Source organism: Mastigoproctus giganteus, chromosome 4, assembly GCF_048544385.1.
Source record: "Mastigoproctus giganteus isolate SK-2022 chromosome 4, ASM4854438v1, whole genome shotgun sequence".
Classification (NCBI taxonomy): domain Eukaryota; kingdom Metazoa; phylum Arthropoda; class Arachnida; order Uropygi; family Thelyphonidae; genus Mastigoproctus; species Mastigoproctus giganteus.
In genome coordinates this window covers 50,964,786-50,982,896 of record NC_143578.1, presented here as the reverse complement: position 1 = coordinate 50,982,896, position 18,111 = coordinate 50,964,786, and the positions used below count along the sequence as shown (strand labels likewise).

The following is an 18,111-nucleotide window of genomic DNA, read 5'->3' as shown; positions in this document are numbered from 1 at the left end:
GCCAAATTGGTCAGCATACAATTACGGTAGCATGCACATTTGAGGAGGCAACTGTGTTTCGAGCACAAATAACTATTAAATATAGTTTATGATAATAATATCAATTGTCAAATGATTAGTTGTAAACTATTCTGACTTATGTCGTTGTGCCATATTACAAACAGAAAGATTGTTAGATAGGATAATATAAACCAGCCAGTGCTGATTTCGTTTGAGTAATGGAATTGAATGGTGTTGATAATTACTTGATAACTGCTGATGTCAATAACTAATAATTTCCAGACTTTACGCCAGCCGTTGTTCACCTTTGTCCATTTTGTTAGGAGTATGCTAGATGACTGAATTAAATGTTTTCCTTTTGTTTGTAGAAACTATTTTTCTATATTCTTCAGTGGGATATCTGTTCAGAGTATTGCAGTGCATTGTGTTTGCTTGCAGATTTTTGTTTCATCTTAGTGGATCACTTTATACTTTAGTATAGTGCATCATGGCAGGTAGATTTGTGGGAAATTTCAGGGCCATTCCATTAGCACCACCAGACTGTACTACCACATACTGTTGTATTGAAATCTGTGGTTAGTGCCAAATCATTTCTGTAATAAAAATTACTTTATATAATGCATGTCCTGCATAACAGCCTATTGCATTAAATCATGGTTATAACTTACTCACTTTTTTTTTTTTAATGAACCCTATGCATCTGACAGAATAGTGCCTTAAGTTGTACACAACTATTATAGATAATCACATTATTTTGTTTTTTGCCTTCTGCTATGTTAGCTCCAGTTATTAGAATTGGAAAATGAGTATTGAATTCTATTTACCTATGTTATCTGTGACAATACAGAATAAAGAAGTGGGTCCTACTCTAAATTGAAAAAAATATATATTTGTGTTAGTTTTTCAGTGAAGATATAGAGCATATGAGGATTAGTGTAAATAAAGCAATTGGAAAAAATATATATATTCACTTTAATTTTTCAGTGAGGATATAGAACATATGAGAATCATTCGAGATGCTAAACCTAATCAGTATATGGTTTTAATGAAATTTAGAAATCAGGTATGACTTTTCAATTTTACTTTGCAATAAAAATTATATTTTTGCTATCCAAAAGTCACATTAAACAGTATAAACGTAAACTGCTATGATCTTTTTGTTGGCCTTCACGTGTTTTACTTAATTTCTTTTTACATTTAAGGCACTGGAGTTTTTAAAGCATTTCTAAGCTTGTCATGTTTAGTATGTTTAACTAATTAAATCTGTTTTGTCAGCACCACTTTTATTCAAAGAAAAGCAAGTAAAGAGTTTCAGTGTAAACAGAAGAAAGGATTAATTCTAATAAGAGATTAAACAACACCATATTCTGTGTAAATTTTGAAAGAAAAAATGATCAAGTTTATTGAAACAAGCTGGAAAGAAAATTTTCCAGTAACCCAACTATTTAGAGGCCAATTTTGATGATATTTTGAAATCCTTATGGATATCATTTTCAAGTCTAGAGGAAGGAAAAATAAGGTGATTGTAAGAACTAGTTATATAAATGCTTCACTATTTTTAAATTAAAGCAATTGTGTGAATTATGAGGAAAAATTAAAAATTTTAAAATTTAAAATTAAAATTTATGAATCAAAGAAAATTAAATGAATTATGAAAAAACACTAGTTACAAGAAACCATATGTTACAAACACTGAAAGGACAGAATTCATGGGATACTCGGTTTCTGGGCAATGCAACGCCGTCACCACTCTCGCTAGTGGACAAACCCACCGCTTGGCAGGTATGTAGGTACACTGCATTCACATAAATGGTGATTCGATATCAGTATGGATAAACGTCGTGAGTTAACAGACTTTGAAAGAGGGATGATAGTGGGTGCCTGACGCATGGGTCACTCTATCGCAGATGTGGTACAGAATTTGCATTATCCCCATTCTACAGTATCAAGAGTGTATTGGGAATATGCCATTTCTGAAATAACATCTCATCGTGACAGCAATGTGGGCAGAGAAAGGTGGTGAGTGAACGTGACTGTCAATGTCTGTATTGCATTGTTTCAGCCAACCGGAGAGTAACAGTGGCACAAATACCACCGACTTCAACGAGGGAAGTGCCAGAAACGTCTCCACCAAGACAATCAGGCAATCATTAGCCTCAATAGGTTATAGGAGCTGCCGACTCACCAGAGTCCCATTGCTAACACCACAACACAAGACTACACCTCAACTGGGTGAAAGAATATCGGCACTGGACCTTGGATGATTGGAGACAGGTCTCCTGGTCCAGTGAGTCCTGTTTCCAGTTATTTTGAGTGGACAGGGGGGTGCATATCTGGTGGAAACCACACGAAGCTATGCACCCATCATGTCAACAAGGAACTGTTCAGTTCCTTGAAGGATGGTTAGTAGTGGTCTGGGGTGTATTCAACTGGTACACGTTGGGACCTGGTATGTCTAGATGCATCTCTGAATGGTCCAGATTACGTGTCCATCCTTGCAGACCATATGCATCCCTTCATTGTCATCTTGCACCCACAGGGCAGTGGACTCTTCCAGCAGGACAGTGCACCTTCCCACAGAGGTGACTAGAACGTGGTTCGAAGAGCATTCTGCAGATTTTCTGCCATGGAATGGCCTCCCCGTTCATTGGACATGAACCCTGTGGAGCATCTTTGGGATGCTGTGGATCTTCCACCCAGGAATGTGATGAAATTATGGACAGCGCTGCAGCAAGCATGAATACAAATACTTGTGGAAGGCTTTTGTAAATTAGTGGAGTCAATGCCTCACAGTGTGACTGCTCTTATCTGGGCAAAAGGTGGGCCTACCTGTTATTAGGTAGGTATCCCATGATTTCTCTCCATTCAGTGTGTATCTATATATTTATTTAGAAACAAATTGTGTGGATTGGGTGAACAGTAATTAATAAAATGATTCCAAGAAACTGTCAAGATTAGAGATGGCTGATATTACACTGATCACATGATTTAAATATCTATTTACATCAAAGGCCACATAGCTTATTCGAATTGGCAAAGAAAAACTAGTACTGCTCTAACCAGCTACTGTCTACTATTTACAATTAAGATATAAGTGGAGAAGTGAAAACAACAAATATTAAAAGTTCTCCATTTATATTAAACATTTAACTATTACATCAGCTATGATTGACATTTGTGTGTTTCATATGTATGGCTGTTGCATGCATTGACAAATTGTGAATGTGGCATCTCATGATTAAGCCTCTTTGAAACTGCATGAGTGCACTCTTGCTGTGCCTTCTACTTGTTTGTGAATCCCTGCGATTGTCTACAAACCTTTAATTCTGCATGGAACACCCAAACAATGTGTAGATTTGGACCAATTGCGAGAATGATCAGGAAAATGAATAAAGTCATTAATAGGGATGTCCAGATATTGTTAGGGAAAATTTTTTAAAAATTTATCCTTTTTCATTATAATTTTTTAATATTTACTTTTAATATTTTCATTCATTTAAATCAACACACCATGCAACCTCTAAAAAGATAAATACTTTATTGTAAAGTTGTTTCACGTTCACTTGTTAACAATGAAAAATGCATCCTTTCAACATATTTCATACATTATTAGGTGCCGACCGGGCTAGCCGGGTGGACAAAGTGCCTACCTGGCAACCCAAAGGTCGCGGGTTCGAATCCCACCTCGAGCTTGGATCAAAGTACTGAAAAAACCTTGGGAGATGCATTATAGCCACAGAAGCCGATGCGCCAATAACTACCAAAAAAAAAAAAAAACATTATTAGGTATATTAATTTTTTATATTGCTTTAGTAAAGCTGTATAGTGGATAATGTCTTGGGCATGAGTTATGATTTTCATTATCCTTCACACTTCGAGTTGTGCTCTCCCAAAAATATTGTTATGGTTGTTCACTCATTGAAGCCAATGAAAGTTAGTTTTGTGGCTCACTTCTCACTGTAATTCATTACATACATCATGATAATAAGGAATTGATAATAATTATTTCATTATTTCTATCTTATATACAAAAGAAGTGTACATTTGCAATTAACTTCTTTTTTTTTTTTTTTTTTTTTCAGCAAACAGCAGATGAATTTTACAAAAGTTTTAATGGTGTTAGATTTAATACCATTGAGCCAGAAGTATGTCATTTAGTTTTTGTAGCAAAAGTAGAAACTATAAAAGAATCAGAGGTAATTTTTTTTGATCCTTAGAATTTTAACAAGTTAAATGTTAAGCAGATCACTTTTTATTAGAGTTTTAAATATAGCAGTTAAGTCTTTTTCAAGTTCATATAAAAATCTATGGAGAGAAGTAAATTACTTACATTGACCAAGTCTTTTATTTCCATTCATTGTCAGATTGAAGTGTGCATAATTTAAATAGAAGTGAAGCACCCCCAGTATAACTTCAAGTTTTTGTTGTTAGCCTGATTTTATAGAGTGTGAGATTGCAATAGCCCCATAACAGCAACAAAAGCTAGAGGTTTAGCAGAAGATGAATAGGATAAAATTCAAGTTAGGATCTGTGTTCATTCCTATGGTTTCCCTATGATTTTATATATATTAGAGTTCAAGAGGATTTGCTTAGCATATTGAAGCAAGTTAATTTCTGCAGCAATTCAGATTTCACATATATATATATATATATATACACACACAAAAATTTATTAAATTCAATAGATATAGCTTAAAATGGAGGTGAATAACCGTAACCTACAAAGGACCCTATCAGTCTCTATATATAGCGAAATCAAACAAAATCCAGTAATTTCAAAATCTAAAATATCAAAATACAGAAAATTACCAAATTTTAACAGTTATTAATGAATTAGGCTTACATTGAAAGGTACGTCATCATGAGGCTAGTGCCTCTCAATATATGCCATCAATAACAACATAGCTATCTGTTTCTGCTAGTTATATGCCAGCCTAACCATACTATGATATACTAAATATAGTATAAATAATAGCATTAAGTTTAAACTAGCTTAAGCAAAGTAGCAATTTTTGAGTTTATATAAGAAGGACATATTATTATAAGTTATCTGAAATTACGTTATATGAAAAATAATGGCAGACTAGCAAAAATAACTGCTAGCCCTACAGATAGCCAAAAACATAAACATTATTAAAATATATATACACAAGTGTTTCAGTTTCTTAAGCAAAATGCACAGGTGAAAAGCAAAGCAAAGGCATAGACCAAAAACTAGGCAAAAGGAATAGACTACAAGGATAGAAATAACACCTCAATCTCCCTTGAATTGCTCTAATAGATTTTGAGGCATATGATATAAGAGTTAGATAGTATATAGATAAAGGCAAAAACTGCAACATATAAGAGTTAGATAGTATATAGATAAAGGCAAAAACTGCAACCTACTTCAGAAAATTACCGGGGGTATAAAGCCCTGTCCCTTACCAGGAACGGGGAATATTTAATTATATTTGTACATGCTTCTTTACCTAATGAATATTGGGTAAAGAAGCATGTACAAGTATAATTAAATTTAATGCATTATATTTAGAGTTAAGGTTAAAATTAAAAGACATAATAATTGAAATTGCCTGTATCAAGCACCGCAAGACCATCTTAAAGAACAAAGCAATCTTTACCAATGCATCAGAGCTTACAAAAACATGGATAGACCGAGGCTGCTGCAGGAAATGAAAGAAATTTCAAAGCTCCCTCTACTGTCAAATTAGATTATGGATCATGCATCCTCCAATTAAAAATGTGGACAACAGCAACCTCTGAACCAAAATGAAATGCCGAAAAAAAAAAAAAAAAAAAGTAGCTACATAAACCAGACATGAAATGAAACATAAGCAACAGAAACCAATGGTGAAAAAGAAACTTAAACTAGAAATTAATTCTAAATATCAATGCAAAATATAAAATAAAAATTAATTCCTTCCCATAGAACAACTGTGGGTACAACTTTTTCAGAGTGTAAGACATAGATCAACAATTCTGTGGGAAGTGCCTAATATGTACTTATATATACATAAGCTAAAAGGAAGACATCTCATTAGTATTTCCCCAACTTTCTACCCACAGAATGAGGGCTAATATTTTCATGCCATAATTTCATAGCAATAAAAGCAGCTCTATACAGATGCTTAAATATAAATTTAAGAGGGAAAGCATTTTTTCTAAGCTTATTAATAAATTCTTTAAGTGAAACTAAAATCTTTTTGAGACTATTGCATATTCTAATTAATCTTAATCCTTGCGATAAAATTATATTACTATGAATTCTATGGGAGATGTTTGAATGCCATTGCGTGAGGTTAACTGTCTCAAATTTAAAATCTCTACATTTGTCGTATACTTCCGTTTTTACTTTCTCATTAGTAATTTCCAAATCTATATCTAGAAATGTGGCTGCCAACATACTCTGTTTATCTGTACACTCAAGCTCCAATTCTGTAGGATAAAAAAATACAAATTTCTTGTAAAAAATTAGGCTCATTAATAGCAATAAGGTCATCAGCATATCTATAAAGTATTGTATTTTTATTAAATTTACTTTCATAGTGATGCAAATACAGATTGGCTACGATACATGCACTGCACGCTCCCATAGCTGTACCCGTATGCTGTATATATATATATATACTGTACTACCATTGATGATATAACAATTAAATAAACATAAGTCTATTAAATTGTCCCAGTAATACTTATCACAAGATATAATCCTATTATATGTATTATAATATTCACCGAATACCATTTTTAAATTATGTGATATACTAGTGAAAAGATTTTTAAAGTCATACGTGCCGACATGTCTAATACCTGTTGAATTTGTATTCAGGTAATCCAATACCATACTATTATTTAAAACAATCTTAGAATCACTCACATTTTCCAATACAATTTTTAACAAAGATTCTAGCTTTTTATGTGGTATTTTTACATAACTATCTCTGCAAGAAGTTATAAACCTAAATGCGACAGGGGACTTATGAAATTTTGGGATCCAATGCACGTATGGAAATTTAGTGCTAGTGTAGTTAAGTTTTATTCATAGCAATCAGTCTGTTTACTGTTTGTTTCCTCTTTCCTGTATGTTGTACCGTTGTTAAGCTCTTTAGCTAAAGTAGCAGTTAATATATATATATATATATATATATATATTATCTGATAATTAAAATAAATGATATTTAAAATAAAAAACATCAGCCAGTAGTACGGCAAAAATGCAGAGCAAAACGAAACGCAAAATAATATAAAATAAACAAACAGGGAAGGGAAAGTAGAGATAATAAGACAAAAAGGTAGTCGATAATCCCCTGTGTAATTTAGTCATTAAACCCAATTAATAAAAACGATGTAAATTTAAAATAATGCCAATTATATATAATTTAGCGGGTACCCCCCTCGAAGGTACCAGTTCCAAAAGACGTGAAATATCACCAAAAAGGGGTTAAAGAAACTACAAAAATTAAAATATCAAAATATCATCATCAAAATGTGATATTCATATTTATTTATTTTGATTACTTTTGCCTAACTTTTACATCACATTATATAAATTAGAGGTAGTAGTGGGTTGATATGCTAAATAAGCAGCGCCTGTGCCGCCATCTATTCTTTTCCTTTCTATTATATAAGCTGGTTAAGCTTGCATTATGTCAGTGGTGTGGCTCTGATCAAGAGTGCTGTCTGTTCTATAGATTATTTTTTGCTGCATAAGGACCACCGCCAAGCAAATCCTCTGCATTGGTTGATCTATCGGAGAATGGAGGGGTGGTTTGGTTCTTCGATATTTCCGCCTTTGCGATGATTTGTATGACGATTGAAATGCAGCGATTCCGTGACCATTATTGGCCTCGTGGTCCTCTGTCGATATGGGGCATGATGGTCAGTCTATTATTTTGATATTTTAATTTTTGTAGTTTCTTTAACCCCTTTTTGGTGATATTTCACGTCTTTTGGAACTGGTACCTTCGAGGGGGGTACCGCTAAATTATATATAATTGGCATTATTTTAAATTTACATCGTTTTTATTAATTGGGTTTAATGACTAAATTATACAGGGGATTATCGACTACCTTTTTGTCTTATTATCTCTACTTTCCCTTCCCTGTTTGTTTATTTTATATTATTTTGCGTTTCGTTTCGCTCTGCATTTTTGCCGTACTACTGGCTGATGTTTTTTATTTTAAATATCATTTATTTTAATTATCAGATATAATTAGGCTTCATGTGGAGGATGTGCATTTGCTGCCTCTAATGATAGCTTCATATTCATATTTATTTATTTTTATTACTTTTGCCTAACTTTTACATCACATTATATATATATATATATATATATATATATATATATATATATATATATATAAATATATATAAATATATAACAGAGACCTGGCTTATTGCGGTGGCTCCTACGATTTTCGCTGCCGACTTACATATTGATTGCATTTATTTCAGGTAATTTGTTTTTTAGCATACAGGTTTTCTCAATTCTTCCATGGTTATTACACCTGATAGCTCAACTCCCCTACCAAACACACAAATACACTGATAATTACGTTTTTGTATATATATATATATATATTTTTTTTTTTTTTTTTTACAAAGCCAGAGCCCTTACTGTAAGGTTGGGCTTCACAACCCCTCGTCTTTATTTATTTAACTATTTCTTTTTCCCTTTCCTATCCTCAATTTAATATCTCACCCTATACCATGTGCTTGTTCCAAATTATTTAATTCTTCTTCTAATTTCCACAAATTTACAACAGTAAAATCCTACATAAAACTGTACATATTTTTAAAAACATCTTTTTCCACTCTGAAAACAGTTAACTGTATTTTATTCTAGCTTGATCCTTATTTTTACCTTAATAATTGACACTGCGCTGGGACTACTTTGTCCACACTGTATAAGAATGTGCTAATTTCATTATTTTGCTTTTTGGACTTTACGTTTCTTCTACTACTATGGACAAGTATAGAAACGCAGTTCCTGATACATGGTCAGGTGTAATTCTTTGATGACATACCTGACCATGTATCAATATATACTTCAGCTGACATCAGATTCTGTATATTTGCCTTACCTGTATTCGACTTTTATCTAAATTTGCCTACCCATATCTGATGACAACTTTTTATTTTATCTTATTTTATTTTTATTTTATTTGTATTTTACCTTATTATTAATAATTTTACTTTACAGTTCACTCACCTCCTATTGGCTTTGTAATTCAGCCCATAAGTTTCTTAATTCATCATACATAACTTTTAGGCTGTTAACATTCTTTCACCTTTTACAAATTTACTATACTTCTGTTTCTACTATCCTTACCCTTCTAGTCACTGACACTTTGTGTAATTTTCACCTTCATCTATGCATGCTTTATCTAATATATCTATTCATACATTCTTATATATACTTTTGCATCCTCTAATGCTGCTTTGCACTTTTAGGTGCATCTGTCATACCTAACTTATTAATTTTTCAACTGAAACTTTTTCATCATCTGAAACCTTTTTTTCATCCATTGAAACTTTTATTTTAAAATTACATTTAATATATATATATATATATATATGTTTCCAATAGTTCGATTTTCTTAAATACTGATGTTTTTTACATATAGGTATTATTGTTAATACAATACTGGTCTTTAAGCTAGCCTTATCTTGGTTATCTTAATTTCTCATGGCCTATACATTTAGGATTTAGAAGCATATTGCGTATTGCTAAAGAAATTTTCATGATAATTATTGATGAAAATTTTTTTTTTTTTATTTTAAATCTGTAACAATAGGCAATTATCAATACTATTTTATAACTATATAATCTTATTTATACATTTTTATACATTTTTGTATTACATCACGTGGATGTCAATCCCCTACTTCATCGGGGGCTTTGAGTGGATTGATGGCCCATTCGATGTAATGCATTTTTTACTTACTCGTTTCTGTTTGTATCTATCACAGCTTTGCTATTTTATTTAATTCTAGATTCTAAGGTTCTTTTTTTTTTTTTTTTTTTTGAACTTATATTATTCTTCTTAATTGTTGTTAGTTAAATTAGTATTAATTATGAATTAAATTAATTTTTTATAATCTCTACAGCAACTGTGATAGAATACACAAAGCCCAATGGGTAAGTATTTTATATTGCAATACTACTACTTACTTGATGTGTTCAGTGGAGGTCGTAGAGTCGAAAAGGGAATTTACCGCCTTTAATTTGTTTTTATGGATGGCTATTTTTATGGCGCGGTCGCATTAACATTTCACTGTGTGCTGATGGCGCATTGGCCGAAGACCCCGATTTTCAAGCGAATGCCTATTATGGTGGTTTGTTGTTGGTTCGATGAATTTGTGTTAACTTTCTGTGGTTTGTATTAACTAGTGGATTAAATTCCTTTATTTACATGTGTATTTACATTATTTTTACATTTGTTTTATGCCTTACCTCGGACTGTGCCGGTACAGTCCGAGGTAAGGCATAATTCCTAATTATAAAAATAGGAATGAAGAGAAGAGCCTGATAATTATTTTTTTTTATATGATTGAAGATTCCATAGAAGTGTAAACACATTTCACCATAATAACCCACAGAATTCCAGCTGTCGGTATTATCGCAAATTCAATAAGATAGAGTTTACTATCAGTTTATGATAGATTTCACTAATACAAAAGCCCAATAAACAGGTGACTGCTAATTGTTTTATTGTTTTATGGTTGTGACCTCCAGAAATTCGACCGAACTATGTGATACAGTTGGGGACAACCGTAGGGTAATCTTCAGTGCTGCGGTCTTCTGCCCCGATTAAACGGCATTTTCTCCCAATTAAGCGAAGTAAATCCTGGCTATTTTCTCGATTGGGTTCTGTTTTTTAAGATTTGCCCCAAATAAACGGTTGCCCCGATTAACCGGTGGCCCAAATAACCAGAATCCACTGTATATTAATTCAACTTACTATTTAATTCAACTTAATATTTAATTTAATATTAATTGGCTTACTTATATATATATATATATATATAATTATATATATATATATATATAATTATTCTTTTGTATTATCATTCTATTGTGGTTTAATCCATCTTTTGTGCATCGTTAATGCCATTGTTTTTCGCCATGTTGACCAATTGAACATTATACGTGCCAGTGTATATTCGTTTCCAATAGTTCGATTTTCTTAAATACTGGTGTTTTTTACATATAGGTATTATTGTTAATACAATACTGGTCTTTAAGCTAGCCTTATCTCGGTTATCTTAATTTCCCATGGCCTATACATTTAGGATTTAGAAGCTTATACTTGCAAATACTTCATAATTTGTTACTCCGTTCTCACTTGTGCATATTGTATTACTTGCAATTTGTGTGTGTGCAGTGTTCTTTGTTATTGATTGCTTATCTTTTTACTGTTTTAATTATTAACCCCTACCCACAAATGACATTGAACAGAAATGTCAACTAGTTTATTTAGTATGTACATATTACAGTACGTATTAATTATTCCGATTATCACGTATATTCTTCCGAATTTCACGTATCATTTAATTTTTTAATTGATAAGGTAATAAAGGGTAAATTTGTACTTAATATATTTTTACTTTTATAGCCTATGGATAATATTCCTCCTATTTTCGCTAATTACAATCGCTGTTTAATAGAATTAAAATTCAATTCACAAACGTGATCACAATGACCGGCGCTTATTACACATCGTATAGTGAACGGTACTTTACAATGGTGACGTCATCGTAACGTGATGTGATTGAACAGTGAACCAATTGTAAAGGGGGGGGAGTACATTGTATTTTTAACTATTTACGCGAAACTTCGGATAATTGGGGCAGCCGCTTAATCGGGCCAAAATGCACTAGTCCCGATGTGTCCCAAATAACCGGAATCGACTGTATATATATATATGTATATAAAATAATAGCTCAGCTCATATAAAAGTTCATATGAACATTAAAATCTTCCAACGTGAAAATAAAAATCCTTAATGCATGACACAAGATTTTCTCATACTATTAAGGGAGTGTTAGGTGGGTTGGAAAACTGCTAGCTTGGGGAGATTCACAAGCTGCAAGATTAACAGTAGCCGCAGGCAGAAGTGAAAGTGATTCTTGCACTGCTTCTATTAGAATGAGCAGCAACCTAGAAAGCAAGGTGCTGGAGATTTCAAGGACTGCTAGGAGTCATCATGAAACAAGTGAATACATGGACTGTGTTAGGTTAACTAAGAATAAGAACAGGATCATGTATACTTTCTGCAGCAGCATGTTCGAGAGGCAACCAGAGAGAGTAATACTCTTGATATGGTTATCAGCAGTGATTATTCTTGCATTAAGAATTTGCAGATAAAGGAACCACTAGGTGGCAGTGATCACAGTGTACTGATGTGGGATTTACTTAAAGATATAACTACTATCAGGGGTAAAGAGAAGAGTTTTTGCCTTCACAAAGGCGACTACAGTGGGACCAACTGATGATGTTATACCAACAGTAAATTCTAAATGGGAAGCATTCAAGGAATTAATCGTGAAAGTTACTAGGCTTTTCATACCGATTAGGAAATACTGTTCGAGGTTTAGGCCTAATTAGATGTCAGATGAACTAATGACACTCATGGCGGAGAAGAAAAATGCATGGGATGCATATAAATATCAGGGGACACAAGCCTATGGTAGATATAAACTAGTCTGTAATCAAGTCACAAACGAGGTTAGGCAAGCGAAGGCATATTACAAGAAACCTTTGGCAAAGGATGCTAAGAAAAATTGCAAGGGCTTCTTTACTTATATAAACTCTAGAAGGAAAGGGATCAATCAGATTTTGTCCACTTGATATCGATGGTTGGTTCAACTGGTGATGATCCTGCTCAGATTGCTGACAAACTGAATGAGTATTTTGTGTCTACATTCACACATATGGAATTCTCTAGGGAAGTGGAGGACAGAAGCTTAAACTCTAACGGGGAGCTTAATGATTTTTTAATAACACAGCAGAGTGGAAGAGAAATTGTTGCAGTTAGTGGTGAGCTGTGAATATTTTAACAATGGGCTCACACTTTTGCCAACTTTTTGATGTGAAACATCCTTTGGGTGGGGGGTACCTACTGAGTAAATCTGATTGGTCATGGAAGTAACGTCATCCACGGTGTCTGCCAGAGGCACTTCCCAGTCTCACACCGCTAGTCTGTGTGGAGCACTCACTAGTAGTATGATTAGAACGCGTGAAGCATTTTTTGTGACCAGTACAATATCTCGAGTTCTAACTTTTTAGAATTTTTGAATAGTATGACGTCACAATCATACTTCCTGCAGTTACTACTGCAGTAAGTATGATTGCAAGTATTTGCCATATATCTACAACAGTACAAGCATCTGCCATATGACTGCAACAATACAAGTATCTGTAATATGACTACAACAATACAAAAATTTATCAACAATTTCTTTTTTCGTCTCGCATTATTGTTACATTCATTGTTAGGTGCCCCGAAGAGCTGCGTATGTCGTTTCAACTAAAAGATCGGGTACCTCAATTTGATGCTGTTTTCAGAGACATTTAGATATGTTGCAGTAGCAAGTATACGTCTCTTACTTTAGTTATCATATATCCATATATCCAGAAATTATGGAAATTTGTGAATGATCAATAAAATATTTACAATACAAAAACTCTTATTTCGCAATTAATGTATACAAATCAAAACATCTAAAACAAACGCGAAGGATGTTTCACATAAAACCATCTACTGCACATGCTCGGCAGACGCGCAATTTTTTTTATTATTTTCTAAGGAAATATAATGGATACATTTTTTTTTTTTTTTTTTCCCCCGTGATAAAATTTTAATATTGCGAATAAAAAAATAACATGAAAATATTTCTCATATCACAAATAAACTATCACAAAACATTCTAGAATATAAAAACAAATACTACATAAAAAACAAACTGTTCTAGAAAAGGTACACAAAAATCACAGATTGCAAGAAAAAAATTATTACACAAATATTCAAGAAAAGTTTATTCTAAAAATCGCCATATAGAATTTATTTTATTAATGTTTGCTGTCGATCTGCTTTGCTCAATAACTGAGTGATGGTTACGGAGGAAAGGTTTGACCTAACGGTCTGGATCAGATTGAAGCAATGGTTTTCCATATAGAAATTAGATGTATGGTCATCATATCTGCAACATGTTTAATTGTCAAAGATGTTATTTTTATTGTCACAATATTATTCATTACGATGAAAGCTCGCTCAGTTTTGGCACCGCTAATCACAGTGGTTTCAAGGATATTTCTGGCTTTTTTAATTGAAAAGGGAATTTCACTCGAATTTAAAGATAAAAACTGTCTTCGACAAAATCTCTAAAATTATTAATTTTTATTTCATATTTTATTAGAAAACTTAAATTTCTTATTCGTTTTTCATGCCATGGAGATGAAGGTTATTCCATGATTTCAGGTAACATATGTTTAAAATTTCAATTCCCATCCACAATGTTATCATTATTTTCTTTATTTAATTTAAAGTTACTAAATACGTTCTGTTGCATCAATAACCGATCCTTTAAGGATAAAATAATGCAGTTTAATAACTTGTCACGAGGTAATTTTTTAAATGTATCCTTACTTTCGATTTTGATTCCTTCAAATTCTTTTGACTCAACATGCTCTCAACTTTAGCTTCATAATTTCCTTCAGAATTTTTCAAATTAACAATAGCATTGATAGTTCGAATAATTAATTTATATGCTTTTACTATAGTGATGCTGTGACTTTGTAAATCTTCTGGAAGGTAAGAGAGCTCCTGCAGGTGTCGATCATTAGTGCTAAATCGTTAAGAAATTCCAGACTTAAAAGTCGGTTTAATAATCCCAAATATTTAACTTCTGATTCAAAATGGCTGCACAAAGCGGGATAATTCCTCCAAACCGTAGTTGTCGTCCGCAAGCTACAAGCTGCCCATCTGGGCCTGAACACACACAACCGACCTTTATAATTTCCACTTCGAGTTCTTTAGCAATCATCCTCGATCAGTCGCGCTGGTTTTTTGGAGATTGGTAATACAGTGGATTCCGGTTATTTGGGCCACCGGTTAATCGGGGCAGCCGTTTATTTGGGGCAAATCTTAAAAAACAAAAACCGATGGAGAAAATAACCAGGGTTTACTTCGCTTAATTGGGACAAAATGCCGTTTAATCGGGGCAGGAGACCTCAGCACTGGAGATTACCCTACGATTGTCTCCGACCGTACCACGTAGTTCGGTCGGATTTCTGGAGGTCACAACCATAAAACAATAAAAACAATTAGCAGCCACCTGTTTATTGGGCTTTTCTGTTAGTGCAATCTATCATAAACGGACAGTAAACTCGATCTTATTGAATTTGCGATAATACCGGCAGCTGGAATTCTGTGGGTTATTATGGTAAAATGTGTTTACACTTCCATGGAATCTTCAATCATATAAAAAAAATAATTTTCAGAATCTTCTCTTCATTCCTATTTTTAAAGCTTCCTAATTTGTTACTCCGTTCTCACTTGCGCGTGTTGTGTTACTTGCAATTTGTGTGTGCCCTGTTCTTTGTTATTGATTGCTTATCTTTTTACTGTTTTAAATTTCAGCCCCCACCAACAAATGTCAGTGAACAGAAATGTCAACTAGTTTAGTTAGTATGTACATATTACAGTACGTATTAATTATTCCGATTATCACGTATATTCTTCCGATTTTCACGTATCATTTAATTTTTTAATTGGTAAGGTAATAAAGGGTAAATTTGTGCTTAATATATCTTTACTTTTATAGCCTGTGGATAATATTCCTCCTATTTTCGCTAATTAGAATCGCTGTTTAATAGAATTAAAATTCAATTCACAAACGTGATCATAATGACCGGCGCTTACTGCACATCGTATAGTGAACGGCACTTTACTATTTTGAGTTCGTCGTAACGTGATTTGATTGTACAGTGAACTAATTGTAAAGGGGGGGGGAGTAAATTGTATTTTTAACTATTCGTGAAACTTCGGATAATTGGGGCAGCCGCTTAATCGGGCCAAAATGCACTAGTCCCGATGTGTCCCAAATAACCGGAATCGACTGTATAATGCATACAGGGTTTTTTTTTATTATTATTATTATTATTATTGCTTATATGCCATTATGTTTTGGAACATTTTTTTCACAGTGAAATTTTCACAGTGAAGGCCTCGACACAGTTTCAAAATTTGCCAACATTTCATCTTCGGAAAGTTTATTTAATATTTTAGTTGCCCCATCCCGCCAACTTCGCTACTATCACTAGTTCTTTGAATACTGTCCAAACTGTCGGAATCACTCGGACATTCAGCTACTGTGACCATGTAAACTTAGGTGGGAGAAATTTACTGAAAGGTGTGGATCACTCACTTCTCCGAAAAACAGATGACTAGTTTCAGGAAAAGAGGAACCACAACACAGGTGGTTTACCAGAGGCTATTATCCGTGTCGGGAATACTCCTTAATCTTCTGACTGGCTATGGAAAGCTTATTGACTAGCGCAACTTACCGGTAGGTGGGATAGGTGGCTGCATTGATTTTATGGGCACCACTAAAATTACAGAACGATAATCCCTTTAACCTTTGATTTGCTCTTTCTAATTGCCAGAGGTGGGAACAATACATACAAATAATTCGTTCGTTATATGGAAATTTTCTTCACTCTACAGAAACTGTTTTAAATGTAATCACCAAGTGGAATTTAAAAAATTTGCTATAAAGAAGTTCGTTAAACAGAGGTCCGATTGTAATTAAATCAAAATGAAGCAATTTTAAAACACATTACTGGTCCATTGCACTATTAAAATGCTGGAGATGGGGCTCCACTCGCCCTACCATAGTTCAGGCTCTGTATACTCAATAATTGAATTCAGGATTTCATTTGTAAAATAAATGATCATTTCAACAATGGGCTCTCGCTTGTCCACTACAGGTTGAAGTTAAACATAAGGAAGGCAACTGGGGTGGATGGGATCTATCCAGTTATACTAAAGGAGGTGGCAAGGGAACTAAACAAACCCTTAGCCATAATTATGAGAGCATCCTTGGACTCGGGGGAAGTCCCCATGGACTCGAGATGTGTCCCCAATTCACAAAAGGGGATCAAAGGGTGACACGAGTAATTACAGACCTGTTAGTTTAACTTCTGTTCCAGGGAAAATAAGAGAGTGACTTGTTAAAGAAGCATTGCAGGAACATCTAGATAAGACTGCAGTAATAATTCAGACTACAGCATAGGTTTGTTAAGGGGAAGTTTTGTCTGACAAATCTGATTGGATACTATGATATCTTTACAAAGGAAATGGATGCAAAAAATAATTTTGATATCATATACTTGGATTTCAGGAAAGCTTTTGATATTGTTCCACATGGAAGATTACTGTAAAAATTGGAGCAGTATGGTATTAAGGGCAATTTGCTACAATGGATAAAAGGGTGGTTGAGTGGGAGAAGACAGAGTGGTAATCAATGGACACTGCTCTTCATTGACTAATGTTATTAGTGGAATCCCCCAGGGTTCGGTGTTGGGCCCACTGTTGTTTTGTATATTTATTAATGATATTGATGAAAGTATATCAGGCTTAGTGTCGAAGTTTGCAGATGATACAATGGTTGGCAGGGTTGTTAATGACAGTAATGGCAGTGTGCTACTGCAACAGGATCAATAAAAGTTGAGCAGATGGGCTGAGAAGTGGCAACTGAAGTTTAACATTGACAAATGCAAAGTACTGCATATGGGTAGAAGTTACCCCAGAGCAGTGTACCAACTGTGTGTGGTGCTACACTTGGGGTGGTAGAAAACGAAAAAAGACCTGGGAGTAATTGTGCAGTCAGATATGAAGTTTACTTGAGCAGTGCAGACAGGCTGCCAGAGCAGGTAATCGGGTATTGTCAATGCTATACAGGAATTTTTCTAGTAGAGAAAAGGTGATTATCCCTTTGTATAAGGCAATGGTCAGACCATGCCTTGAGTACCGCATACAGGTCTGGAGGCCTTATTTTAGAAAGGATATAGAGTTGCTTGAGCAATTACAGAGAAGTGTAACAAG

General features: G+C 33.7%; 1 protein-coding gene across 2 annotated transcripts in view; it reads left to right on the top strand.

The window, feature by feature from the left end:
* LOC150086722 (BRCA1-associated protein) overlaps positions 1–18,111 on the top strand; it is a 141,005-nt gene that overhangs the window by 39,285 nt on the left and 83,609 nt on the right. For both annotated transcript variants that reach the window (XM_090372711.1, XM_090372712.1), the window contains 2 exons: positions 985–1,063; positions 4,083–4,196. In XM_090372711.1, coding sequence (XP_090228837.1) covers positions 985–1,063; positions 4,083–4,196 — 193 coding nt within the window. The remainder of the gene's footprint in view (positions 1–984; positions 1,064–4,082; positions 4,197–18,111) is intronic.